The 27,584-nt window shown below is 37.8% G+C and overlaps 2 protein-coding genes across 2 annotated transcripts; both read left to right on the forward strand.

The window, feature by feature from the left end:
* Positions 1-268: 268 nt before the first annotated feature.
* Positions 269-9,476, forward strand: stra6l (STRA6-like). The gene is made up of 18 exons (XM_005454756.4): positions 269-554; positions 976-1,048; positions 1,844-1,944; positions 2,525-2,655; positions 2,740-2,860; positions 3,162-3,207; positions 3,367-3,492; positions 4,179-4,252; positions 5,769-5,877; positions 6,006-6,159; positions 6,443-6,518; positions 6,654-6,735; positions 6,846-6,894; positions 7,151-7,268; positions 7,373-7,492; positions 7,900-8,063; positions 8,480-8,623; positions 8,740-9,476. Exons 1-18 carry the CDS (start codon positions 529-531, stop codon positions 8,958-8,960), a joined length of 1,935 nt encoding a protein of 644 aa, XP_005454813.1. The 5' UTR covers positions 269-528; the 3' UTR covers positions 8,961-9,476.
* A 428-nt stretch (positions 9,477-9,904) lies between these two features.
* tdrd7a (tudor domain containing 7 a) lies at positions 9,905-27,087 on the forward strand. Its single transcript, XM_005454757.3, has 22 exons — positions 9,905-10,043; positions 10,650-10,879; positions 11,003-11,147; positions 11,315-11,429; positions 11,572-11,667; positions 12,728-12,765; positions 13,269-13,309; positions 13,566-13,736; positions 14,867-15,298; positions 15,448-15,644; positions 17,998-18,190; positions 19,912-20,023; positions 20,175-20,386; positions 21,007-21,141; positions 21,738-21,821; positions 21,996-22,130; positions 22,234-22,344; positions 22,904-23,078; positions 23,261-23,430; positions 23,951-24,144; positions 24,431-24,591; positions 26,102-27,087. Exons 2-22 carry the CDS (start codon positions 10,676-10,678, stop codon positions 26,323-26,325), a joined length of 3,345 nt encoding a protein of 1,114 aa, XP_005454814.1. The 5' UTR covers positions 9,905-10,043; positions 10,650-10,675; the 3' UTR covers positions 26,326-27,087.
* The last annotated feature ends 497 nt before the right edge of the window (positions 27,088-27,584 follow it).

The raw sequence follows: 27,584 nt of genomic DNA on the forward strand, positions 1-27,584 counted from the left end.
ACATTTCACCAAAGCAGACAATAATGAGGGCAAAACAGATGAAAGATTGAAGAACTAAAGGCACTAAACAAATGTTTCCCTGAAGACAATGCTGAATAGAACATAGGGGAGAAAAGAAAGAAGAGATTTGTTATTTAGAGACAGGAATCAGTGTAACATTCCTTTGTAAAGTGAAGTCACAAGGTGAATGAACACTTGGTTATCTAACTGGCTGAGCAAACTGTTTGCACTCCTTTCACTGAGTAACACAGTGGTCGATAGTATATGTGTGGGGCAGAAAGGGTGACAGAAAGAGGAAGGACTGGACAGACAAAGAGCGAGAGCAAACGAAAAAGAAAAAAAACACAGACAACAGTAAAACAGCAGAGATATAAAAGTGTTGATTCCTGAGGTCAAAGGTCAACTTCATATTAGTCACATGACTAAAACCAGGAAAAGGAGAAGTGGGATCACTCCACAGCCTGCTTTATCTTTACAGTGCAGCAGAAACAAAGCTTGCTGGACAGTAATGAACCAACTTATCGAAAGATGATAAGAAACTTGCTGGAACATGAGTGAGTACAAACTTTAAACACTAAATGTTAAATGTGTTACAATACAGATCTTTACTTTGCTATAATCAGCTGTATATTGTTGTCGCCGTTCGAGTTTACAAACTGATTCTAGGAGTCTGAAACAAAGACACAGGGACAGAACTTGAACTGACTTTATCAGTGCACTATGAACCCTTTTTATTAAATGCTCTTTTATCTCTATCTGATTTAGTAAGTAAAGTTTTGGTAAGGTTTTGCAAGGCTTATTCCACTCAGATCAGCACTTTAGTTTAAAAAGGCTCAGTCCTATTGGTGTCTTTTTAGTCTATCAAATTAATTTGTACTCAGCAGAACAAAAGGGAACAAACTAGGTGTTCCTTAATTTGTCATGTGTTACAGTGCATTATGTTACATTGTGTTCATAGTATCGTTGTTTCTCCAGGGTCTCCCCAGATGAGGATTGTCACCAAAGAGTGTCTGTGGACCTAATCTTGCATCTCTCACTCATACCAGCAGTAAGCTATTCTTTCATTAAAACTGCATCTTAGACATGGTGACTAAGACACTCTACACTGTTACCCCAGCACCAATAGGGATCAACTACAACACTGCCTATATTAAGACCATATTAATAATGCAGAGTTTTAGAAACTCCTTTAATAGTTGAAATTTGTTTGTATTTAAACAACTCAAGTATGTAGTGTCCCAACTTAATTTCAGCCAGGCCTATTTTATTCAAAAGATGTCTATTATCCATAGTGGGGTTTTTTTTTATTACTAACTTTTTTTGTAGAGGATTGAAAAACATTTATAACACAAGTAATGTGTTAAATTACTACGTTATCCCAAAAAAAAAAAGTATTATATTTACTATTCCACCCAACAGTGGCCAGAAAAACAAGCCAAAAAATGTCACCTAATTGAAGAAATGAACAAGTGTTGTGTGTGCACATAAGAAAAAACTTAGCACTCTAACTTTAAATGGTAACTTTAGTCACTTTTACTGAAGACAACATTAAAAAAATAAAAGAAAGTCTGGGGTGACTTTTGCATAGTATTGTGTAACCAAGGATTACGAGTAGCATTAGCACAGTGCTACTGGGAATGCAGGGTGACAGCATAGCAACATACAAAAAAACTGCTGCCACAATAAGTGAGGAGCACTGACTGGTGCAGTAATATATAAGGATCAAATAAAGCCTTTATAAGAGATCCATATGCTCACCCTATTTCCTTGTTCACACAGTTATGATGCAAACATGACATTACTATTTATTATAGTATTTATGATGTGATATCTTTTCATCCAGGTGTTGATTGCAGGGGTGCTGTCATTCCTTCAGAAAAGAGCCCAGAGGCTGGCCATTGATGACAGACTGCCATTCCTAGATCGACGGTTTGCTATAGTTGTGTAAGTCAACAGGAGTAGCAACATAAGATGGGTCCTCAAGTCAGTGTCTTATCTTTTATTATACAATAAAACGAGACGTAAATATCAGTCATAAGTTTGTGGTTTTAAACTAATGTATTAGTGTAAAAATTAATTAATTATGCAATCATCCAGGTAATCAATTCTCAGAAAGCTGATTTTGTTCTTCTGGGCGTAACGTTTTCAGTGGGAGAAAGTTTTCGTCACTCTCACTCCCATGACTGAAACCAGCACCACTGATGAACAATGGGAACAATTATTCGTCAGCCCGTTGTTCGTCAGTGGTGCTAGTTTCAGTCATTATGCAGAACCACTGTTTATAACGTTGGGGAAACCTGCAGTCAGCTGAGACCGAAGAAGTCACTTGGATGGGTGACAAAACCGTTGTCCTACTGAAAACGCTACGTCCAGATGACCAGAATCAACTTTTTGGGATATCTCCTACTAAGTTTCACTGACACCCCTTAAGAATCATTTACTTGTCTCTGTAATGTATGACTACAGCATCACTATGGCTTTTTCTGTACTTATGGTTGTTTTTCTATTAATCATTGTGCCTCAGGCCTTTGGATACTGTAGGCAGCCTCAGTAATCGTTGGTCTTATGGCTTTGCCTTTGGGGCCGTATCAAGCAGCGTCTTGCTCCTGTTCTCTGAAAGCTACGTCCCAATCACTGTTCCAACCTGGGCCAGAGGTACATTGTTATCCTCTTACTTTTTTACTGTAGAGTTTCCAAGAATTATCTTGACAGATACACTGTTCTGACTGTTATCCTCAGCTTTTGTGTACCTGATTGGAGCTTTAGAAGTGGGCTTGGTGTATTTCCCTTTCTTTGCCTGTCTGTCCACGCCATTCAGAATGACAGGGGCAGTGCTGGGAATACTCTACTCTCTATTTTGGTAAATATTCAAAATATTTGCACTTTGCTGTAACAAAACAAATTTCCCACCTGTGGGACTAATAAAGGTCATCTTATCTTATCTTATTCAGACACAGTCTATGTATGCATTTTTTACAACATTATTTAAAGCTTCTCAAAAACGAAAACAAAAATAAACTAATGGTTAAATTAAAAAAGGAACTAAAAACACAAAATATAATAAAGAAGTTGGAGATTAAATTGATGGATTAACTGGTTGATGTATGGATGATTTCATTTTATTAACAACCGTATTACACATTTGTGTTTTTGTGTTGTAGGATAGGAATTACAGCCTGGGAAACAGTCACTTGTCCCAGTGGTAAGGTAAGAAACCCAGCAATGTACCGTCCATCAAGCTTTCACAATATTTGACCCATGTTAATTAAAAACATTCAACTCTGCTGAACATTTAGCTATGAAGTTGCCTAGTGTATTAAGCTTTGAGGAACACATTTATAATTGTCTGTATTTATGGTTTTAAAGATACTGGGTAAATACCAGAAGGTGATTTCCCAGTGGCCCCGTATGCTCTCCCTCATCTTCCTCTTCGGGCGATTTATTTACATCCTGGTCAAAGCTATTCGAATACGCCTGCACATGGAACAAGAGGTCAGAAATACCAATACATGGATTGTGATGATTCCTACTAAATACTTGTACAACATAACGTTATTACTGCCATCAAGAATAGTATGTTGTTGGTAGCAAATTTGTGTGTGCATGCGCCTCATTCTGTCTGTAAACACAAATTTGCTAAAAATGTTTTGAATGGATTCTGATAAAACTTTGTAAGGACGTAGAGAGGGGATGTGTTAACATTACATTAAAATTTGACTTACATTCACCAAGGTCTTCAAAGTGAACTTAATGATTTAATGGCTAAAAATGGACAAAAAGTCTCATTACCTCATCACACAAACTATTATTCTTACCAATGTAGTTTGTATTTTCAACACACATATACATTTTACTAAACAATGACATGAATGCTGTATATGTACCATATACACATATATAAAAAATTACATAAAAAATTATATCAGGTATTCTCTATTGAAATGGGCTTCAGCAGGGCAAACAACAATAGCCTGCACTACAAACATCCTTACATTTTTAAAAAAAGAACAAAGAAAACAAAATTATTACATAATAAATGCAAAGATATTAAAATGAATACTCCCCAGATAGTAGCTGCCTTGGTTGAAGTCGATTTTTCATAATAGATTAGAAAGTTACTATTTTTTATGAATATAGTGAATTTTGTCTGAGTATGAATGTCCTGAATCTGTTGCCAGGACTCTGCAGAGCTAACTGAGCAACACCAGGTTCAGCATGTTAAGAGACTGCTGCGAAAGACGCCCAGACATAGGTAAATACACCCACTCATGTACACACATACCAACGGCTGCTTTCAAATTTAATGCCCCTTATATGGCTTTGCAGTTCTGTATTGATCCCGAATGAAATTGGTTTAAGGCTGCCGGCAACCAGCGCCATCTTACCCTTCCGACTGTACATACATTACACAGACATCACATGGGGAAGACAGGTCAGAGAGGTAGAACAATGGAGGAGAAAAGAGAACACCCATACTGAGCTCCTAAAGTGAGATCAGTTTGAGAACAGAAAAAAACACCTCAGCACATAGCACATGAATCATCACATCTCACAGCATAGACGGCATGCATCGGAGGTGGGGAAGGGGGGGGTATGTCTGTGTCAGTGTACATGCGTATGTGTGCGTGTGTGTCCCGTGTTTAACTAAGAGAAAGTGTCCCTACACCCGGTTAAGCGAAAGTCAACAGTCCTTCAGTCGATGCAGGTGGCCTTGAAGGATGTTTTGACGAGAGTCAAAACACGCTCCCGTTATCAGGGAGAAGAATTTGTTGTTCTGGAGCCGCATGAGTGAAGAAGATGGTTGTTTGGGTTAGTGCGAACAACTGCCTTCCAATTTCGCAGTTGGTCTAATGACGTTACTGGTCACCAAGTCTATCAATTCCAGTTTAAGAGCCGTGAGCTTCTCCAAGCTCTTATCCATATTGTGTTCAATAAACACAGTCTGAGTACTCATGGCTTGCCCATCATCAGTCATGTCAGCCAGCCTTGTGGGGTTTTGAACAGCTGTAAGCTCTTCCTTTGTTCTTCGATAAGCCAAGTCCGATCAGCCAGAACTCTGTTATCATGGTTCCGAATAGGTACCGTTCAATCTCCCCCATCGAGAGTGTCACCAGGCACACAACACAACCGACCATCGAGTATCCATCAGCAAACTTCTGCAGGACAATCGGGTTCTCCCGAGCCCAGGCTTCTCAATGGGGTGTCAATTTCGTTAAGGGACCAGTTGATCAAATTCATAATTCTTTAGGTTTTAGCGAATAAGACTGAGAGACTCTCAGAGGGTTAGAGTTAGAGTTAGACTAGACAAAGACATGAGAAGTCAAGCAGGGAAACATATTGGAGAGGAGACAATGCAACTGCCTCTGTCAAGAGCCAAAGAGAAAGCGTTTGTTTGTTTTTCATTACAGGGGTATGCACTTTCAAAAACATACTATTCAATAGATTTCCTGAACTTTTATCTATTTTTACAAATCTTCAAGGTATCCTAGTTTCATTCTAATATAAAATCTGACTGAACATGTTAGGTTTTAATGATTGCATTTTATAGAAACCGAGCTTCAGACTGATTTAAAGTCCAGTCTGGTGTGTTCAAGCCATTTCAAAAGGTTTTAGTATCAAAAATGTGAGAGTTAACAATCCAGCTAATTGAAAATCACACGTGTCACAGTTCTGTAGAGAATTTTCAGTGCTGTTAAAAACATGCTGCAGCTGCTATTGAACCTAAGAGCAGGACAAACTGAAACGTTTAATCCATCTTTGTGTTGCAGTATGCCACTTACCTGGTTCCAGAGGAGAGTTTATGAGTGGGACCCCTACTTCAAGTTTCCCAGCAGAATCATTGGCACTGTCGTAATATCCCTAATAGGCCTATATACAGTACGGAAAAGCATATTTTATGATTTTCCTGAATTGTCTAGTTGATTCCTTTTGTTTGGTGTTATTTAAATGATTTATGCTTCTTCTGTGGGGACTCCTATATTCATTTGTCTTTTCCATTCCTTTAGATGACACTAGCAGACTACAGTGTCAGTAGTTCTACTTTTGACAAAATTGAAACTTGGAAAAATACACTGAAAGATGTGGTTACCGCATGTAATGAGACAGAATCCCTGGGATACATGGTACCACAGCTGGAAGAATTTATCGTCGTGGCCAGGAGTAAGTTGTTCCTTCAGACTTTTAAAGGGGGAGCATTTATGAACCCTGTGATTAATATCACATATTATGTGTAAAGTGGATATCAGACACATTTTATTTCCTGCTGTTTCGAGAGTTAATATTGCCAGTAGGAATTACCAAATAAACCTGTATTAGAAAATTGAGTAATATTTTTGTTAAATATTAGGAACACAATGCTCATTGCCATTTATAAGAATACAAAGTAATATACAGTAATATAAAGTTATGCATGTCTGCATTTATGTTTCTTTGTTTATTTAAGAGTCCTGGCTAGCCACCACCATCTTTGCCAGTCTTAACTCTGTTGCCTACACATTCCATGTTTTGGTGTGTTACAGGTAAGAATTTTAAGAAACGGGTGTAATGACTGTTAGCTATATTTAGTTTACAGCAAGATCACCATTTCTACTACCAGCAAGCACACAAACAGTTCTGAATTTGCCTGTAATTTAATGAGCTTACTGTTGCTTTAGAAAACACTTAAGGAGGCTCTGGAAAGGACAGAAATTCTTTCTTCCTGAGAAGTTTCATAAGCCTAGATCTGCTACGAGTGTGGTAAGCAAAACACTTGGATGCAAACACACTTACTGTAGAGCTGAAGTGATTTTTAATTATTGCATTCTTAACAAAGTACACAAAAAAGTTTGTGCCATGAATTTTACCAGGCTTCCATTGCAAGATACTCAGGCTGGCAAATCGCTTTCACACTGTGGGGTAAGCTTTTCTTACCGTAAACTTTCAAAACAAGGACAACTGGCCTGATCTAAATAGGACATCCTGTATTAGACTTTAGAACCAAATCTAAAGAATCATTTTCATACAGGAGGTTCCATCAAAATGCAAATCTATGTAGATGTAATCTATGCCAATAGATGAAATTAATCACAGAAAAGTGGTCTGACTTATTATACAGGCAGCTATTATAATGAAAATATTTTTACAGTTGTTAATTATTTCTGCTCTTTTTTAGGCTACCTGATTGTCCATTTTGTCCACTTCCTATTCGCTTTGCTGATTGCTTACGTGGTGGTTCTTCCTATAATGAATGGGAAAGTGCTTAGCATGCTCTCCACACTGGGAACTATATTGTAAGGCTGTTGTTTTTTTTTCTATAACTGTGTTGCTATGATTGCATATATAAATTAATGTGCACTCTGACTAACCGTTACTTTTTTGTCCGTGTCTCTCTTAGTCTGACCATATGCATTGTGATTAGCCTGGTGATTCTGCAAATAATTTTGGTTCAGATCTTCTTCCTTCAGAACAAAATAGATGCCACAGACAAAGAGAAACCTCTGGCCCTCAACAACAGGTAGGTGTATCTCATAAAAAGTGTGTGTTTGAGTCACACCAACACTCAGATCTTTCATTTGGCAGCAATTAGCCATGGTAGAAAAATGCCAAAATGCTGATGTCATTTCACTAACTCACATTTTAAAAATCCAAAAATCTCTCCTAAACCTCACATACTCAGTAAGTGGCTCATTAGATAGCAGATACAAAATATTTAAAGTAGTATGAAAGCACTATTGGCACTTTTTCAAGGAGATTTGCATATTCACAAGCAACCAGATGACCACCAGAGTCATAAAGAATTATAGTTAATAGTTAATAGATCCAATACTAATGTTACTTAACAATTATTTTTCAAATAGTAATTAGACAAAAGGATTGAACTCAAAGCACATTAACTTGAAATCACAATTTCCCCCTTTTTAGGAAGGCATTTCACTGCTTCAACTACTTCTTCTTTTTCTACAACGTGGTTATGGGGATGACCACCTGCATACTGAGGCTTCTTTTAAGCATTGTGGTGGGAACATGGTTGGTGTCTCGCATAGACCGAACTATTATGCAGAGGGGGTATGAGAACATGGATGCTGGTAAGCTTAGATTCAACTAAAAACATATAGTTAAGAAAAGATCACAGCCAAACCTAAACTCTTTGGTATTTTCAATATACTGCAGTAATAATAAGAAATAATTTTATCATTCATATTATTTGATGTCCAGAAGACCGTTTGCCTTCCACATTCAGATGCATCCACGAGATGGCAGCATTTCAATGAGAATTACAAGTTACTTTGTCTCAAGGCAAATATTGGTAGCAGTCAAATATTGATTACTGCTAGTAAAAAAACAACAAAAAAAGATGTTATTTCACAAAAAAACCCATGTAAAAAACATGTAAAAGGACAGCTTTGTGCTCATTTGTTCTTATGTTACTGCAACACCCTGTCTGATGGTGTGTGAATTTGTATCTCTGAATATTGATAATTGTATTTCCCCTTTTATCCAGGCTACACTACATGGATTGGGATGATCTTTGCTGACCATTATCACAACAACCCAGTCATGGTATCTTTCTGTCAGATGCTGGTGTCAAGTACGCTGCAGAGACACAATTCATCTGCTTACTCCACATTCGACAATAATGTGTCAGGTCAGTGGTGTGTCTGTGTGTCTCTTCCATTTATAGACACCTTCGTACTGCTTTGAGCTTTCTGTCATCTAATCTTTCTCAGACTTCTGTTTCATTATCACTTTCTGTTTGTTCAGAACCCCCTGTGAACAGTCGGGCCAGGAGGCGTTGGGCTTTGCTTTACACATTACTAAGGAACCCTCCCCTGATCATGCTAAGAAAGCACCACCGCTCCTCATCATCTCCCCCAGCAGACACAGTGCTGCAGGCTTGGATTTTGGCATCTCAAACACAGAGGCAACAGGCATTGTCAGAGCTGCCACCAGAGATCAAACTGCCACCAGAAGAAGATTGTTAATAACAGATTTGATTCTGGTTCTTTAAAAAAATATAAACTGGAATCCAATGAATGATGAAGACCTTTAATGGAGACTTGTTATAAAGCAGAAGGAAAACGATGTTGCTTTCACTTCGTTTTTCAGCACTGCCATCTGACTAACCTAGATAATCTCACTACCTGTTATGTCACCAGCTGAGAGTGCCATAAATAAGTTAAACTGTATTCTGTGGGTTTGATGTGTGTATTGTTTTCACAAATACATAGTTTTTACTCAGACTTGGCACAAGAATTCAAACATGAGTTCATGCCATCTCTTTCCCTGACTCAGAATGAAAGCATCTGCTGTGAAGGCAAATTAAAAAAAATATAAATGTGTAAATGCAGGGATAAACAAACCTTTGTATATTGTCACAACCTCTATAACATCTCGAGTTGGAGGTGGCCATACAGTTACTTGACCTACACTACACAGCTATTGTGCTGTTGTGCTGTAGCATAAAATCTAACTGCTAATAAACACTACTTTTCCTTAAATGTCTGGTTGTGTTTAATAGTGAGCATTCATACAATTTTTATAGTAGTACATATATAGAAAGGCCAGTGTAGGCTGTCAGCTGAAAATAAAATCAAAACACGAATTAATAAAATGATACCAGAAATCCTAGAGTTGATGTTATTTGGATTAATACTTTGAACAATTAATCAAGGATAATGTATACCAGATGCAAAATTACCGGTAAATTGTATGAATGATGCAAAACAGCATACTAATACTAAATTTACAAGAAACATTTGCATTGAGAATAGTGAAATTGTCTTTTTCTGCGATAAAAGTTTAAATTTTCCACAGCACTTAAAAGCAGCTTTTCAAAAAAAATTGATTAAACCTTTTTTGTGTGATGTAAGAAAATATGTGTTAGCTAGTTAAATGTTTACGAGACAAATAAAAAAAAAGGATGTAATGTTTAAACGTATATGAGGCGGTTCAAAATCGCGCTATTCAGGATAATTAACTACTGGGAGTTGTGGGCGTGCACGAGATTTTGAGTTCGCGAGAGAAAAGTTTCCAGGCGTTTGGTTATCGACTCAAAACAGGTGCAGGTACTATTAACGTTTAACCGTCTCCCTGTCGATAAAATTACCAAATTTAAGTTGATGTTAATTGCGCAATACAGATGTTTTTTCGCTGGTTTATGGTTTATGTCAACTGTGGGCCGAAATGAAGGACTATTTCCGACCTCCGAATGAGCTACCTTGTGCTAACAGTTAGCCGTTAGCCAACTCCCGCGTTTTGCTCCATTTTTCTCCATGAGGATTAAAAAGGAGTCCAGTAATGACGCACTGAGATTTTGCTCTTTGCATCAATGATACAACGTGGTATACCAAAATCTCACACACCAAACTTATTGGTGAGGTTTTCGACACCTGAAACTAATCTTTGGTCACTCCTGTGACTTCTTTACAGGCTAAATTCATGAAACTGAGTGGAGTAAAAAAAAAAAAAATTTCGGACATAATAAGTGTGCCCCAAACGTGTTGGTATGTTAACTTAGGGACCAAAGATTTGTAGATTTTTAAAGTATCCAAACTGTAAAATATATCAGAGCTCTTTGAAAATAAATGTGCTGTCTAAGCGCACTTTTTTGGAGTTACAATGTTCTATGTTTTTTTTTTTAAAGAACATGTTTTGCTTTCTGTTTTTCTCAGTTCTGTGCAAGTCTCAGTTTGCCAAGATGGCAGATGCTGAGTTCGTCAAGAAGATATTGCGGGCTGTCCTCCAGTCCAGCAAAGGCGGCGTGTCAATTGACAACCTTCAGTCAGAGTACCGGTCACTGTGTGGAGAGAACATCCCACTGGAGAAGCTGGGCTTCTCAAAGCTCGAGGACTACCTTAGAAGCATTCCCTCCGTTGTGAAACTTGAGTACCACATGGGTCAGGTGAGTGTATTGTTAAAAAATGTTTTCCCCCTACACTACTGCCTCATCAAACATCAAAGAACTGGGAGACTTATAACTGCTAGAAATTTTTATTAAACACATTTTTATTAATCTTTTCCTTAGTTACAATGCTTAGCTGCAATGTATGAGGAGACTGCCAGAATTGCTGAATTGGTTGCCAGGCAGAAAACCTCAAAGAAATCTGGTCGCTCCCAGATTGTGAACTGCAAGATGAGATTCAAGCCTCCCAACTCGTACATGCTCAATGGTAGGTGTTTCTTAGTTGGAACAACTAATTAATAACGGTCTTGTCTTAGACAGAGAAAAAAAAAAAAAGATTAATGTCATAATGATTGGGCAGGTTTTCATACACCGTATCTGTGGGGAAACATTGGTCATTATTTATATGGTTTGTTTTTCTTTCCTTGGTTTTAGTGAGGCCAAGGACTTCACTTCGCCAACCTTCAGCTCATAGTAAATGTTATTCACCAAAAAACCGTTCTTGGCCCTATGGTGGCTATAGAGGTTTCAGTGCCTCAGGGGACTACAGGTAAATAATATCTGCTTTATTTATTTATTTAAGGAATTATAAGCAATAGTTAGACAATAGCTTTATGTAACTGCAATTTCAGCTTTGTAGAAATTCTTTGTCACACTCTGTCATACCCTTCCCAAATCCTCCCAAATGCTAGGAAGTTGGACCAAGGTTTAAGCTCCATCACACCAGTTGAACACCGACAACCAGCTCTTCAACCAACTTTAAAACCAGCATGTGTTACACCTAACAGGTGAAGATACACTTGTGGGCAAATTCAGCTTAAGGTCTCCTCAAAAAAATGTACTGTGTAATTTTAGTAATGTATAGCCTTTAATAGGGCTGTGCGATATGACCAAAATCTCATATCCCGATATTAAGACATCTATTGTCCGATAACGATATAAATCACAAAAATGTAACATTTTCTGTAAATTCTGTGAATGTCGGGCATCTCGACTTGCGTGAAGTGTTTCCAGCTGGGCGTCGCGTACCTGGAGTCGAGTGTTTTAACTGATGCATGAAACGATACATTTTTAGACATAGGTTGTAACGGCCGCCGTTTTCTTTGTGAGTATTTATTACACATCGTGCTGCGGGGAAAAGCCTGTTCTAACGTTTGAGTCTAAGGTTTATTTTTTAGCACCTGACGGCTCTTTTTTGCTTCTCATCCGTAAATACTCTGCATCTTTCACGTGATTCAGTTTATTTTGAAAAGTCTCAACAGGATCTTGAGCTTTATTGTGAAAGGTTTATGTGGAAAATAAACAAGCGGACACGAGGTGGTTTTACCGTCGTTGTAAACAAGCGCTTGTCCGTCTGTAATGTGGTTATATTAAATATAAGAGAAAGAGAGAACTTTAGGAAATTAATATAGCCACTACAGTGACCATCAAAATAATGAAAAAAATATTGCCGTAAACAGTTTATTTTGCGACACCACGAAACAAACGATAGTGTAAAATGAAACGATAGACATTTTTATATCGTCATCCGATATATATCGTTATATCGAACAGCCCTAGCCTTTAAGAATCATAGCTACATGAATGCAAAATTCTGCGTCCTTACTCCAGTTATAATATTAGTTTAAACTAAAACATGGGCCAAGTAATCTTATAGCAGCATTAAAGTCAGATTTGATGGCTTTGAAAATGTGACAAAACCAAGAAAATAATAATTGAGAAAGATTTGAGTGAGACACCACGCTAAGTTATTTAGCTTACTATTGAATGAAAAACAATATCACTGTTGAATGACAGCTTATTGTTATGAAATCACATTGTGCTTTAAGATATCTATGTTGCTAACAGGAAAGAGGAGAACTTGATGAATTCCAAAAACTCCAAAGGTATTTGAGATTTTTCTTTTTTTTTCTTCTGATAGCACAACTTTCTAAGTTGAATCCAAGTATAACAAGAGTTACACAAAAATAGCGCTTTTACATATATCTGCTTTTAAACTGCTCTTTGGGCATATTTTTAGATCTTTTCAAGTCAGGCTTGGTAATGTATTACTAAAGAAAAGTACAAACAGTACCAAGCTTGTTAGTAAAGTGAATTTGGCTGTGCAGCATCACAATATATCACTCTTGTATTCAGCTGCACAGTTTAACCAGCACCATATTGAAGTGTTTGACTTTTTATCAGCTATAGTGCTCAGAACAATGCATGGTCACAATAATCATAGGATCTGAAATGAAACAAAGTTTTGCTCTAGTACTAATGATTGATTTAATAAGTTAATACACCATATGTATAAAGATTAACAACAAACAGCAGTGCTCTGCTTTTGAGACTGGCTTGTATCAAAGTGTATTTACTTAATTTCTATCTTTTCAAACATTTTTTTTAGAAGTGAACCTACAGCGAGTATCTATGCCCAGCCAATCCCAGGTACGGTCTGTTGCTGTTAATTTTGTCAATATTAGAATATTAAGTGCTCTTTAGATGGTCAGGACAATCTTAATACTTCTGAGTAAATAAATGCACTTAGAATCCATATTTATACTATTTCAGTTAAACTATTTCATCACTGAAGTCACATCAGATGCTTTCTGTTTAAGAAATGGTTTTGATAATATGGTATAGTAGAAAGTTTTAACCCATAGGTGGCAATACAACACATGATCGTTCAAATCCCTCCATGCAGGATAGGGAGTATGACGTGGAGCTGGTGCAGAGTCGAATAAGTCAGCTCCTGGAGAGGTACTACAGTGGACTGTGGATGTCAAAACTCTCAGAACTCTATTGTGATATGTTCAGTCAGAACCTCCATCCTCAGGTGCTCAGAGACATGGTAAAGTGGACACACGTGTGTATGGTAAGTTGAGTTTTTTGTTCTTTTTAATGTCTTGTTTTATGTTAGGTTGTAAACCTAGTGATAGTTTTCAATTTCACACTCAGTTCTGCAGTCTCAGAATCAATTATTTTGAAAACTTGCCAAAAAAAGGATTAGTAAGGGTGGTTGTGGAGGTATCGTGATGCCTATTTTTTAAAAAAAAGTACTTTTAGTCAAGTTTTTTTTTTTTTTTTTTACACAACCTCTTAGAAAGTAATAGTATTTTCAGTTGAAATCGTTACCAGTACTAGTTTTCAGACCTATAGGAAAGGAAAAAGTTATGCTATGCCTCAGAGTTGTTGAAGCTAGCTTAAGAGAGGTGGCAGTCAATGAGCAGCAGTATGGCTTCATGCCAGAAGAGTGCACTAGAAGGAGCTTCACTGTGTCTCTGGATCTAGAGAAAGCATATGATAAGAGAAAGCAATAACTAACTATTGTACTGCATGAAGAAGTCAGGAGTGGCAAGGAGAAGCATGTGAGGTGGTGTAGGATATGTATGCGGGCACTGAAATGGTGGTGAGGTGTGTAATGGGAGTGACAGATGGGTTCAAGATGGGGATGGGATTACATCAGGGATCAGCTCTGAGCTCCTCCTTGCTTGCAGTGGTGATGGGCAGGTTGACAGATGAGGTCAGGTAGGAGTTTCCCTGGACTTTGGTGCTCACAGATGACATTGCAATCTGTAGTAAAAGTAGTGAGCAGGTGAAGGAGAGTCTGGAAAGATGGAGGTATAAGTTGGAAGCAAGACAGAATACACACGTATAAAATGAGAGAGAGGTAGCAGAGTTTAAGATGCTCAGAATTCACTGGGAATGACCAGGATAGACAAGATTAAAAATGAGACAAAGTTTGAGGCAAGGTTGAGATGGTTTGGAAGTGTGCAAATGAGGTATAGTGGATTTATTAGACAAAGAATTTTAATATAGCTGCCAGGCGGGAGTACATGTAAGATTCCTGGATTTAGTGAAGGTCATGGAGAGGGTTAGAATGACAGAGAAGGGTGTTAGTGATGGGGTCAGTTGGAGGTGTGTTGCTGTCTTTGATTGTATGCTTAATGGCTTAATTTAAGATTTTCTTTTTTTTGTGTGCGTCTCATTTATCTTCTTCCAAAGGTGGAGCAACTTTCCACCAAACGAGCTGACCGGCTGGTGTACCCTCCTCTGCCTACCAAGAAATCTCCTGTTTCTTTAAAGAGCACCACCAGCACTCCACAAGCATCGCTCAACAATTTAAGCACTACCAGCACAGATTTTTCTTCATATCCCTCAACACCTGAAAGTCCTTGTACACAAGTCACATTCAGTCCCACTTCTGATTCTATACCGTGTCCTCCATCAAAACCGTGTGCTGTTGTCTCAGCTGATGTTCGTCAGAAAATAAAGGAGCTCCTTTCCAAATACAGCCAGGGTCTGTGGGCCCGTGCTTTGCCCAAACTTTTTATGGACACATACAAGGTGCCATTCCCTGAGCATGTGCTGGACAACTTGTCTCTTTTGCTCGATATATGCAATGTGGAGTACCCCTCGCCGCATGACAAGAAGAAGGTAAGAGGTTGATGCAGTGTAGGTGACGTATAAACTGATTAAACAGCAGTAGGTGTTCTGATGGGTAACACAGAAACTGTAGGAGTGAAAATGGTGATTGTTTGCAGCTTTCTAACAATGGTTATGTTTTCGTTCTTTCCTGTGATCAGGCCATCCTCTACAAATCAAGCAGAGCAGACATAAAACCCACAGACGGTCGAGAAAACCAGCACGGTACAAGGCATCCTCTTCCTTCTGGTCTGAAGGTCCTGAGTCCTGTGGTTCCTCCCTCTTTAGTTCTTCCCTCAGTGCAATACCCATCAGTGCTGGTTACTGAAGTCAAGACCACCAATGCCGTTACTGTAAGGTGAGACAGACTTTATTAATGCAGACATTTTTGTTCTTCTTAATGCATTATTAAATCTAAAAAATAATTTAAACTCAGTCAACAAAATGGAAGATTAAAATGTAAAACCTTTGAAAAATAATTTTGTTCAAATCTTTCAATGTGAAATATTCCTGGTAGTCATAAGTCAGACTTTTAATCAGGCAGTTCAGTAGTGAAATGAGTTTATGAATTTTAATCAAGGATTCCATGCTGCAGAAGAAACTTCTCATCCAGTAAATACAAGTTTGAGTCAATGTACCAGACAGCATGTATGGCCAGTATAGGACATACAAACATATGATATAGTAAAGTATAAACATACCGTGGTTCAGGGGGTTGGGAAGCTCATCTTGTAACCGGAAGGTTGCCGGTTCGATCCCCAGCTCTGTCTGTCTTGGTCGTTGTGTCCTTGGGCAAGACACTTCACCTACTACCTACTGGTGATGGCCAGAGGGGCTGATGGCAGCCTAGCTTCTGTCAGTCTTCCCCAGGGCAGCTGTGGCTACAACTGTAGCTGTAGCTTGCCTCCACCAGTGTGTGAGAGTGAATGAATAGTGGAATTGTAAAGCGCTTTGAGGGTCTCGAAAAGCGCTATATAAATGCAATCCATTATTATTAGAGCAGGGCGATATGGCCAAAAATATTTATCACAATATATATTTGAAAATTTGTGATAACTGACGATATAATTTATTCGATACAAAATACAACTCCACAACTTTACTAGCGCAAAAACCCCCCCCCATCCATTTATTTTCACTTAAACAAGCAGCTGTTTTTTTTTTTGTTTTGTTTTGTTTTGTTTTTTTATATGCATTAAAGCTATATAAAAATTTAACAGTGCAAATCCAAATTCCTTGCTGAAAGTTAAACCAAAAGGCATTTTCTGTAGAAATGGGCTGACATATCCTGAGCATAACCATGTATAATATCCACTGAAGTTAAAAAGAGGTGCTTTGCAACATTAAACTGCAGTGTGCCAAATAAAAAAGCCAAATATGTATTTTTCGGACCATAAGGTGCACGGGATTATAAGGCACATTAAGCGAAACAAAGCAGTCAGATAAATCAAACTTTATTCAACTCATTCTTCTTGCTTCCTCCACTTCTGTACCATTGATTCATTAATGCTGTATTCTATCACAGCTGCTCTATTCCCATGTTGTTGCAGTATATTAATGACTAACCTCGTATTGTGGATGGATTATCTCAGTTGTTCTCCTGACTGAAGTTTGGTCCGTTTACAGCATCCTGCCATGCGATTGCATTTGTCCCTAACCACCAGGAACCCTCACGTTAACTTTTATCGAGTGGAAAAGTGTTAGCGTTCATCCTCCAGCTTCACTGTTTGTTATGCTAGCATAGCTGTGTCGCTAGCGATCACGTAGCACATCATTATATACCACCTAGCCCAACTTCAGTAACCCTACAAACGTCACTGCTGTTTAGTTTTCTGTCTTCATTTATGTTGGAAGTGAAAAAATTCAAAGGTACAGCAGAGCTGTACCTTTGAATTTTTTCAGAAATCTCTCAGTCAGAGCATGCTATACCATGCTTAGGTAACTAGCGAAACTAGTGAGCTAACTTCCGCTAGCTTCCTGCTAACTTCTAACTCTGTTAAATGTAATAAATTCTGTTTTCATTGATGTCTGGATGTTAAACTTCATAGTTACACCTGGTAAAGCAGCAATGCTGATCATTTTATTAAAGATGAAAGAATTTAGACAGTTTTTAACTCTCAGTGATGCTGTGTGTTTGGTTGACTTTGGGACCTGAAGACGACGGAGTTTAGGACCCAGATTACTCCCAGATTTACTAGCACCTTAGTCCGACAAATACGGCAATAACGACGGCCGCTTGTATGTTCTACAAAAAAATGTGCTTTGTTGTGTATCTGACGGACAAACATCAAACCAGTTCCACATCACTGAAGTTGCACCATTTTTACAAACCGATTCTGGTTCATCTGTTTCACTCAACAATCGGCCATGTGCGTATGAAAACAAAGGCACTGCGCGTTTTACCCATATTCTATCGCGATATTTCATTTTCTTATCGTTGCCTAACATTGTACCGGTATTATCGTGAACGGTATAATATGGCCCAGCCCTAATTATTATAATTATTACATAATATCAATTCAGTTTGTCTTCCATGTCTTTTTTTTTTTGTCTGTGTGTTTGCTTGTTTGTTTGGGATTTATTATGACTAAACTCATGTCTTGCAACCTTCATTATTTGGATTTAATTTGAAAATACAAAAATGCTTTCCCCCACAGTAAGTTACGACAAATTGAATGTATGTGAAGTGATAAAAATCTCTCTTTCTTCAGGTATGTAGGTGAGAACTACTCCAACGCCCAGGAAGCCATGGAGGATGCCATGCAATCCTTTTACAGCCAAAGCTCCATTCAGCATCCTGTGTCTAATCCCATAGTTGGTCAGCTTGTAGCCGTCAGAGGTGAGGATGGAGCTGAGATGGCCAGAGGACAGGTCTTAGAGGTCACAGGCCCCAACAAGGTCAAGGTAAATTTCTTGAATTAAATAATTTATTTTTAACCATAGTTCTGTGCTAGTGTGTTTACGAGTCCTTAAAGTCCTAAATGTTTATCTTTAAAATATTTAGTTGCACCCTCTACAATTTTAGTCACCCTGAGAGTTTCTGACACACAATGTCACTGTTTTTGTTGTTGTTGTTTTTTTTAATCCCCTTTATGCGTCTCAGTAAATTATATTGATAGAGCCAAGCTTTTTAATTTGGCTAAACCATCAGGCAGTTTTTATAAGTGTAAGAGCATTTAACTGTCCAAAAGTCTTGATCCATGTCTCATTTCTCTATATTTTACTGGGAAAATCAGAGATGTGGCAGTGATTTATGAAACATGAATAGAAGTAAAGCATATAAAGTTGGAACAGACTTGAAAGTCAATATTGGTATGCCCACATGTTACTCTTTAACACAGACTGAACTCTATTTCTTGGAATTTCTTTAAGTGGTGCTCAGGAAGAGTTCTCCAGGCATACTGAAGGTCATTCAAAGCTCTTCTTTTTGTTTCATTCTCAGTCTAGATGATCCCACATATTGGTGGATTAAAATATAATGGTACTACTGTTTCCCTTTCTTAAGAATTAGTTGATGAGTTTGATAGTGTGGCTGGTGGTCTATGTAAATAAAAAAAAAAATAAAAAAAAATGCAAGTTTAAGGACAAGTGGCTTACGAAAGTGGCATGCTTACGCAAATTAAGATATTCAACATAGTTTGCTTTGAAAGTGTTTTAACCTTGACACACTGGAATATTTGTATTTGCATGGGTTTCTCCAGTTTCTCACAATACAAAGAAATTTGAATTTATGGTTCTGTCTCTGTATTATCCCTGCAATGGACTGTACCACATCCCTCACACTTAAGACAGCTGTGATATGCTGTAGCACACTTATGACCCTAAGCATTCATAGATTCATGCATTCTTCTGTCGTGTTCTTAACACTAACTTCCAGGATTTCAAACTTGTTGGAACTGCCAGGAAGTGTCATTTTGACCTCTCCTGCAACAAAAAAATGTATTTCTCTCGGATTAGTTCTCCATACTGTGCACTCTCAGTTGGGTTCAGCTATGGTTTCCTTGCTGCTCTGTACAGTCAGTAAAATGGCCAGTGCTCCACATCTTTGGTCGCACACTCCCACCTCTTATCCACTCTGCTTTAGTTCAGAATCCCATGCTCACCTTGGCAGTAATTATTTTTCTTTTTTTTTTTTTATCTAAATACTATAACATATACATTTATTTATCTATAACATCTGTCTAGCTCTGACTCATGTTATAGCAGCCTTCATGTCAAAATATTTGTTTAAAATTCAGCACACCTAGAAATTCAGTATTTGATGAATAAGCCCTGTGTAGGAATATGAGATGATGGGGTTTGATTTTAACAGAGGTAAAAGGATTTTTTTAAATACCAAGGGGTTAAAATGACTCCCTCTGTGGTTCTAATGTTAAACTAAACCAACTTTATGTACGGTCTTACTTGGAAAGAGTGCATTCTTACTTTTGAAAATTAATACTTTGTATGTTTTGTTTTTTTAATTATTATTATTGTAAGTTCAGTCTCAACATGTGTGAGACTGATGTTTAAGTTCCATCACAATACACTGTGTATTAAAAGGTCTCCAAAAGTCTTATAATATTTAACTTGTGTGTGTATACGTAGACATGTGAAACCAAAGAACCTCTCTGTTCGTCTGTCAGGTTTACTACATGGACTATGGCTTCTCTGTAGAGACTAACATGAAAAATCTGCTGGAACTACACAGGGACTTTATTTCCCTGCCCTTTCAAGCCACTAATGTTCAGCTTGCAGGTATGAACATTAGGAAATTCTGTTTAACTGTTGTATACAGAACAAACTCAATCTCTAGATAAAGAAGGAAATGTTTTTAGGAGTCACTGTTACCCTGATGCTCTTGCCATTGTCTTCATCTTTTTCTATTTCTTTACTATCCTCCTGTCAGGCCTAGAAGGATTCAGCTCCCATCCATTGGTGCTCTCAGTTATGGATAATGTGGCAGTTGGAAAGATCCTGCTGATGGAAACATTAGAGCCATGCCAAGAGAGTGAAGTACCTACAGCAGTACTTTATGATACTTCACAGGATGACGACCTCAACATCAACTCCGCCTGCCTGAAGGCCCTACAGGACAAGACCATGAACAACCCTCTGTCTGTAGGTTTACATATGATTGAGGATAGACCTCATTTTTTTTATGTGGTCAGACAGTTAGTTCTAGTGGGGAAGAGTTAGATTTGTAATTATTTTCCCTCCCCTTTTCATATTTTTCTTAGAAACTCAACATAACCACTAAGTGGTGCTGTGTTACCCATACTTTGTGTCTTATGTTACAGTAGGGGGTGTGTGTTTGCGTGTGTGGGTGGTTTGGAAACTGCAGTTTTAGATTCAGCTGGGAGCAAAGTGATTTGTTAGCCCTCAGGCAGAGCTTGCTGCTTGTCATTTTTCCTGAGAAACACGTGTTACTTAATTTAAAAATGCAAGAGTACACAAATAACTTGAGTGCAGCAAAACTTTCATTATCTTTATTGGGTTTTTTTGTCTTGCAGTGATAAAACTGCTTTTTAAAATGAGTTCATTATGCTTCAATAAATAATAAATAAATAAATGAATCTGGGTTTAATTTATTGAAGCATAATGCACTCATTTTAGCTCATCAAATGGCCAGAAATAATGTGAAACTCTAACCATTATCATCATTGCTGCATCACAGAAGTTTTTGATGAATTCTTCCAGCATTGTCTAATATGAATCTAATATGATACTGTTGCCTGTAGGTAAATGTTACCTATCAGGATGTGTCTGTTACAAATGTGTGTCAAGATGGCACCTTGTACTGCCAGCTCCCTTCCCGTGGAACTGCAAGACTGAGCAAGTTACTAGAAGAAACAGAGGCCTACTTCATTTCCCAGGTATATAACACTTTATAGTACATACATTCATGGAAGAGTGGAAGACAGTGGAATAAGGCTATTTCCACATACTATGTGTGCAGGATTGTATTTTTCGGCATGTTTTTGTGAGAAGGTATAAACAGCTGGGAGAGTGTAGTGATAAGGAGGGAAAAATACATTCCCCATACTGGGCCTCAGGGACAATGAGGTTTTTGTACAGTTGTACCTCACATTGGCTGTTTAAATTGCTTTTCAGAAGCATGCATTTATTTTAAATACAAAGAACAATGAATGCAAAAAAAATCTAGTCTTTAAAAAATGTTCTTGTTGGAGGTTTTTCCTTAAGGATGACCTTTGAGCACGAATGGCTTCCTTTCTACTTCTTCTGTTTTTTTGTGCCTGTCTTTTATCTCCGTGACGGTGCATTTGATCCCTGCCAAAGACTTCAGACACTTGTCTGTCATTTACTGGGTTTTATTCATTATTTGTACTTCTCTCAGATATGAGTTCTTTGCAATTGCTGTTTCACCTGTGGAATGGGCAAAGCTTTCTAACACTGTTGCTGTGATTTTTTTTTTTTTTTTTTTTTTTTTTTTTTTCCCCCCCCCTACTAGATGACATCTGAGTTCCTGGTGTGTAGGCCCTTCATTGGCAAGTTCTGTCTAGCTCGCTACAAAGGAAAATGGGCCAGAGTGGAGGTAGGAAACAAATATTGGCAATGTATTTGTTTGAAGAATTAAAAATAATTTAAAGAAATATTTTGAGGATGTCAAAAATCATGACATAAGTTTTTTTTTTTTCTTCTCCTTCCTGTTTTTTGTTTTGTTTTTTTAATTTGGCACCCAATTAAATTTTGTTGCTTTTATTTTTAGATCACCAGCATGTACGGTAACAGAGTGCTGGAGATTTCCTTCATTGACTTTGGTGTGCCAGCAACACTAGAACTCACTGATCTTCGGGAGATCCCCCCTCTTCTTTTGAAAGACTTCATCATCATCCCACCACAGGTTAGTTACTTGTGTTTGTTCTAGGTGATGGAGATATCAGTGGTCAGACAGGCTTCACGAGTCTTGTAACACATGTAAAGGTTTGTAATTGTGTCTTCCCCAGGCTATTAAATGTCGCCTAGCTGACCTTCCTGTTCCTGAGGGAGACTGGAGCCAAGAGGCCATTCTGTGGGTGAAGGAGGCTGTTATGGGCTCTGAAGCCTGTAAAATGAAGGTAATATCTACATCAAAAAATAGACTTGGTAAATGCTGCTGATAATAAAATCTTCACTTTGAAGCACAGTAACTTGTAATTGCATTCTGGAATAATGGCCAGTGTGAAAGACTGGAGTGATTTTTGACAAATTTTCAGGTAAATGGAATGAAGTATCTCTAAACGGGAAAGATTTGACTGTTGAGACATACCATAACCAGTATTGCTAGTGGAAGAACTATAAACAGCATCTACTGGCATTGGTCTAAGGATACACTAACGATGAACTTGTGATGGATAATGAGAATATGATTTGTGTTGGCTCTTTCACTCAAAATGCACAAAATATAGGATCTGCTGGCACTGTATTAGTGCTGTACATCACAGGGCAAATCACAGGTCTTGTAGGTTCTAACAGTGTGTTAGACTTGTGGTTGTTGTATTTTGATTCATCAGTAGACTTGCAGTTAAGTATCAGTTAACTCCAAAGTGCAACTGTGTAAAGCAGTCATGATAAATTTAAGCTCTCAATTTGTACATTTTGTCCATGTATTCTTTTAACCATTCTTTTCATTTTCAGATCTTGAAATTAAAGCAGGACACAAAGGACAGACTTGTCTATATGTATCTTTTCATTGGCGTTGACGGTCAGCAGTTGGGCGAGAGCATCAACCATCACTTGGCCCAGTCAGAGTTGTGGAAGAAGCTCACAATACAGAACAACAACACAATCACCAGTTGCACCATGAATACAGGTAATGGTGCACTTCATAAACATTCTGGGTCTGAAATACTTCCCACCAGCAGTCAACATTTGATCTGAAAGTTTTATTTTTTATTTTTTTTATTTAAGCACATAATCTCTAATATAAGAGTAGCATTTAATTGTTAAAAACTGAGTGCTTTTTTTTGAATGGGGTGCTGTTTAAACTTGTAGGTCTCACTCCCGTGATGGAGAAGTCGTCTCTCAGCAGCTCAGTCTCGAATCCTACAGATCCCACTGTGAAGGCTTCACCCCAGCTACATCACATGGCAGGGGGCGGGGATACTACCACCAAAACTCAGACGCAACTACTACAGCTGCCACCTCCGCTGGATCTCCCCTTGGTGCGTGAAGATGAGATAACCTTCTATTGGGAGTAAAAGATGGCTGCAAGAATAGTAGTCTCAAGCACACAGCCCTGGCTTTAAGCACAAAACTCCTCCCCACCTCTCCTTTAAATGCTTTTGTTCCCAGGGGAAGCCAATCTGAAAAAAGTTGGTTTAAAAGGGAGCACGGTGAAGCCAAAGTGGTTTGTTTCAGAAAGAATAAACTGAAGCTCATCAAGGCTTAGTTTAAAATAAAACGATTGTTTTGCATGGTGAAACATGCAGTTACTCTACTACGGTCCAACAATAAAACTGTAACATTGAAGCATTGAAAATGAATAGAATTGGTCCAGTTTAAAGTTCAACATAAATTTGCTGTTCAAAGTATGTAGTGTGTGTGTGTGTGTATAAGCAATTTCTCACATTGGTTTACAGATTATGGTCAAATTAAATTTGTAAAGAATATGGGTTTGGGGTTGTTCCAGACCCAAAAAAGCTGGAGTACCAAGAAGTCATTTTCCGTGTCCTCTTCTTTCAGCCTGGTCAGAATATAGATGTGTTCGTACCAGTGGCATGCCACCCTGGTTACTTTATGCTGCAGGCTTGGCATGACCTGCATAAGCTGGTGGTGTTGATGGGGGAGATGATGCTTTATTACAACCAGACAGGGAAGACCAACCCAACCACCACCATCCAGAAAGGACACATCTATGCTGCCAAAATAGACAAAAAGTAAGTTGACACATGGCTGCTAAAAGACTGTCAGTTTTTCAAAAACAAATCAACTACTTCACTTATTCTCTCTCCTTCCCTAACACATTGTTATCTTTGTAGCATGTTTTTGAGACTACAAAATTATAAAAGATATTCTTAAAGAAGTCTTCCTTTAAAAGGTTTATAGGTTTAGGAGGAAAACTTTCAAAAGCACTGCTGTGTGGTGCCAAGGTTCACAGTTTAAAATCAATAAGTTGCTATTGTGTCAGGGTTAATGGCTTAACTGATGCTTACCTGTATCTAGTTGGCACCGTGTGAAGGTGAAGGGGAGTCTTTCCAATGGCTTGGTGTCTGTCTACCAGCTGGACTACGGTAAGCATGAGCTGGTCCACAGTACGCTCATCAGGCCCTTAATAGAGGAGTTCAGACAGCTGCCCTTCCAGGCTATGACTGCACAACTGGCAGGTGAGTTATTCTCTTCATGTAGCTTCAGTGGTTGACATGCATTTAAATATATATAATTTAAGACTCATCAATTAATGCTCCACTGTATTTGTGATGTTCATAGTTTTTGCAGCAATCTAATGTAATTACCTAACAAATATGACTGTCTAAGTACAGACCAAACAAGAGATTTGTGCTCCATTTTGTGGAGGTGGGTGCGTGTGTGGTGTTGAATTTTATTTCTTCCATTGGTAGTTGCAGTTAGGGCTGTTTGTCATCTGATATATATCGTTACATCAATATGAAAACGTCTATCGTTTGTTTCGTGGTGTCGCAAAATAAACTGTTTACGGCAATAAATTTTTTTTTTTTTTTTTTTATTTTTTTTTTCATCGTTTTGATCGTCACTGTAGAATTTCTTAAAGTTCTCTCTTTCTCTTGTATTTAATATAACCACACTACGGACGGACAAGCGACGGGTTTTTTTTGTGTTGTCGTTAGCAACAACGACGAGAAAGGGGGGAGGGAAAAAAAAAAAAAAAAAGCAACAACGACGATAAAACCATCATGTGAAATAGTATGCAGTGTGTTTACGGACGAGAAGCTAAAAAGAGCCGTCAGGTGCTAAAAAATAAACCGTAGAATAGGCTTTTCCCCGCAGCACGCAGTGTAATAAATACAAAGAAAATTGTGGCAGTTTCAACACTCGACTCCAGGTACACGACGCCCAGCTGAAAAAGACTTCACACAAGTAGTTGCCTGTGATTCACAGAATTTACAGAAAATGTAAAATTTTTGTGAGATATATCGTTGTCGGGTTGATAAATGTCTTATATTGGGATATGAGATTTTGGTCATATCGCACAGCCCTAGGTACAATTATAATGTCTACCATTGGAATAGCACAATTCTGTTGTTTGAGGGTTAGCTACCATCTGAAACCTGGAATGTCCTTCATGGGACTGCTTGCCACTTGCAAAGAAGTGTTCAACAAGCAAATCTTGTTGCATGTGACTTAACTTGACAGCCCAACTTGGTATCCAATCAATCAATTTATTTATAAGCACATTTTAAAAACAACAGTTTGACCAAAGTGCTGAACATTTTAAAAAGGTAAAAAGTAGAACAAACACCAAGAACAAAACAAAAACTCAGTCAAAATTAAAAGCTAGTGAGAAAAGATGTGTTTTCAGACAGGTTTTAAAGATGTCGAGTGTTGGAGAGATCTTAGTATGAAGAGGCAGACTGTTCCAAAGTTTGGGCGCCGCAATTGCAAAGGCCTGTTTTAGCCTGCTTCTAGGAAAATCAGAAGCAACTTACCAGCTGACTGAGTTCTATTTGGAGGTTTTGTTAGTTGAAAGATCAGAGGTATGACGGAGATAACCCATCCATCCATAGTCACTACTACCAATCAATATAGTGGAAGCCAAATTGCAAAAGGCCGTGGGGGGTGTTGTAGTAGACATGTCCATGTTTTATATGAAATCTGTGGTATACACATACTACTTGTTTCCTTTTCCTGATCACACAGGTGTAACACAGCACCAGTGGTCAGAGGATTCCTCGATGTTATTCAGAAATCATGTAGAGAATCGTGCACTGGTCGCAGTGGTGGACAGTGTGCAAGATGTGTCGGAGGTCAAAGGTGAGCCTTGGGAGCGCAGGTTGACAGTTTACCTAGTGGACACCACAGTGGATGATCAGGACCTTTGGATCCACACAGTTATGACTGCGATTGATGCTGAGCTGTCTTGAACTTCTAGAATGGAAACAAGCATGGGGATAAATGTCATTTGTTCTGTTTCAGTGTTCTTCAATCTGTATGAAGACTTTTGAGATTTGGTAGGGTCACAGTCTTGAGGTTAATAAAAAATTCCTGCTTTTTTTCTTTTGGTTGTAGTTAAGACATATGTTCTTTATTGCATGTTTTGCTTTTTCTTTAAGCTGAGCTGACTTTGCAGAGTTTGATATTGCAGTGAATCCAGCTGTTTATTTATGTAATATATATATATATATTTGAAATGTAAACTTCTGAAAAAATTGTTTGTTTTTTTTTTTTGTTTGTTTGTTTTTTTTTTTTAGGTTTGCATGTGCTTCATACTGTCTGGCTCAAAGTTTAATTCTTATTAAAATTTTCTAGGTGGGGTCATGCTAATAAATCAAATTTTTCCGTATATCCATCAAGGTCAGTTTAACGGTTTGTTGGGCAAATATTGGGGGGGGGGGATCAGCAATTTCTTGTAAGCAGATTCTTGCAAGTGTGATGTGCATTTTCAAAATATAGAAAGTAAGTACCATATAAAGATTTCAAGATTAACCTCTTCCAGTATCATTTTGTATAATGGGCAATATAGTTTTAATGTTGTAACGTTAGTGTTTGCACATTTAACCCATGATTTCACTTTTACATTTCACATTTCTACCTTTCTTCTAACCTTTAAAAGCACTACTGTCAAGCGAAAGAGCTGTCTAGTAAGTTGGAAATATTGTTTTATAATATTAAAAGAGCTCAAATTATTCATGTCCAGTTATTTAAAATTGATACCTGTTATCCATTAACTATCTTAATCCTACATAATGTCTGTGTAATCAAAGTAAACATCTGTCATGCTACCCTGACCTGACTTTAACTGCATTACAAACGTCTTCAAGTAGGTTTAAAAACAAAAAACAAAATTAATATACATGAAATACAGTAATATTCCCTTTAAAGTAAATAATGCTCAGAGTGAGCTGCCTTGGGAGAGTGCTGCTTGTTTATCAGGTGCTTTATTAAACAGCTTTGAGTTTCGCTACATAATATTTAACATTAGTATTATTATTATGAACGTATTTAATCACCAAAGTTGAAAACAAAAAAAACTTGGTCCTATTAAAACAGTTGATTTGTAGTCAAAATGTATAACTGCAGATTTATTTTTTTTCCCCCACTTATGAACTGTAGCTTCACCCACGTTAAAATGAGTATTTTAAACAGTTTTATTTGGCTGTCTGTACAAACTGAATCTGACTGA

This window comes from Oreochromis niloticus, linkage group LG6 (assembly GCF_001858045.2).
Source record: "Oreochromis niloticus isolate F11D_XX linkage group LG6, O_niloticus_UMD_NMBU, whole genome shotgun sequence".
NCBI classification, from domain to species: Eukaryota; Metazoa; Chordata; class Actinopteri; order Cichliformes; family Cichlidae; genus Oreochromis; species Oreochromis niloticus.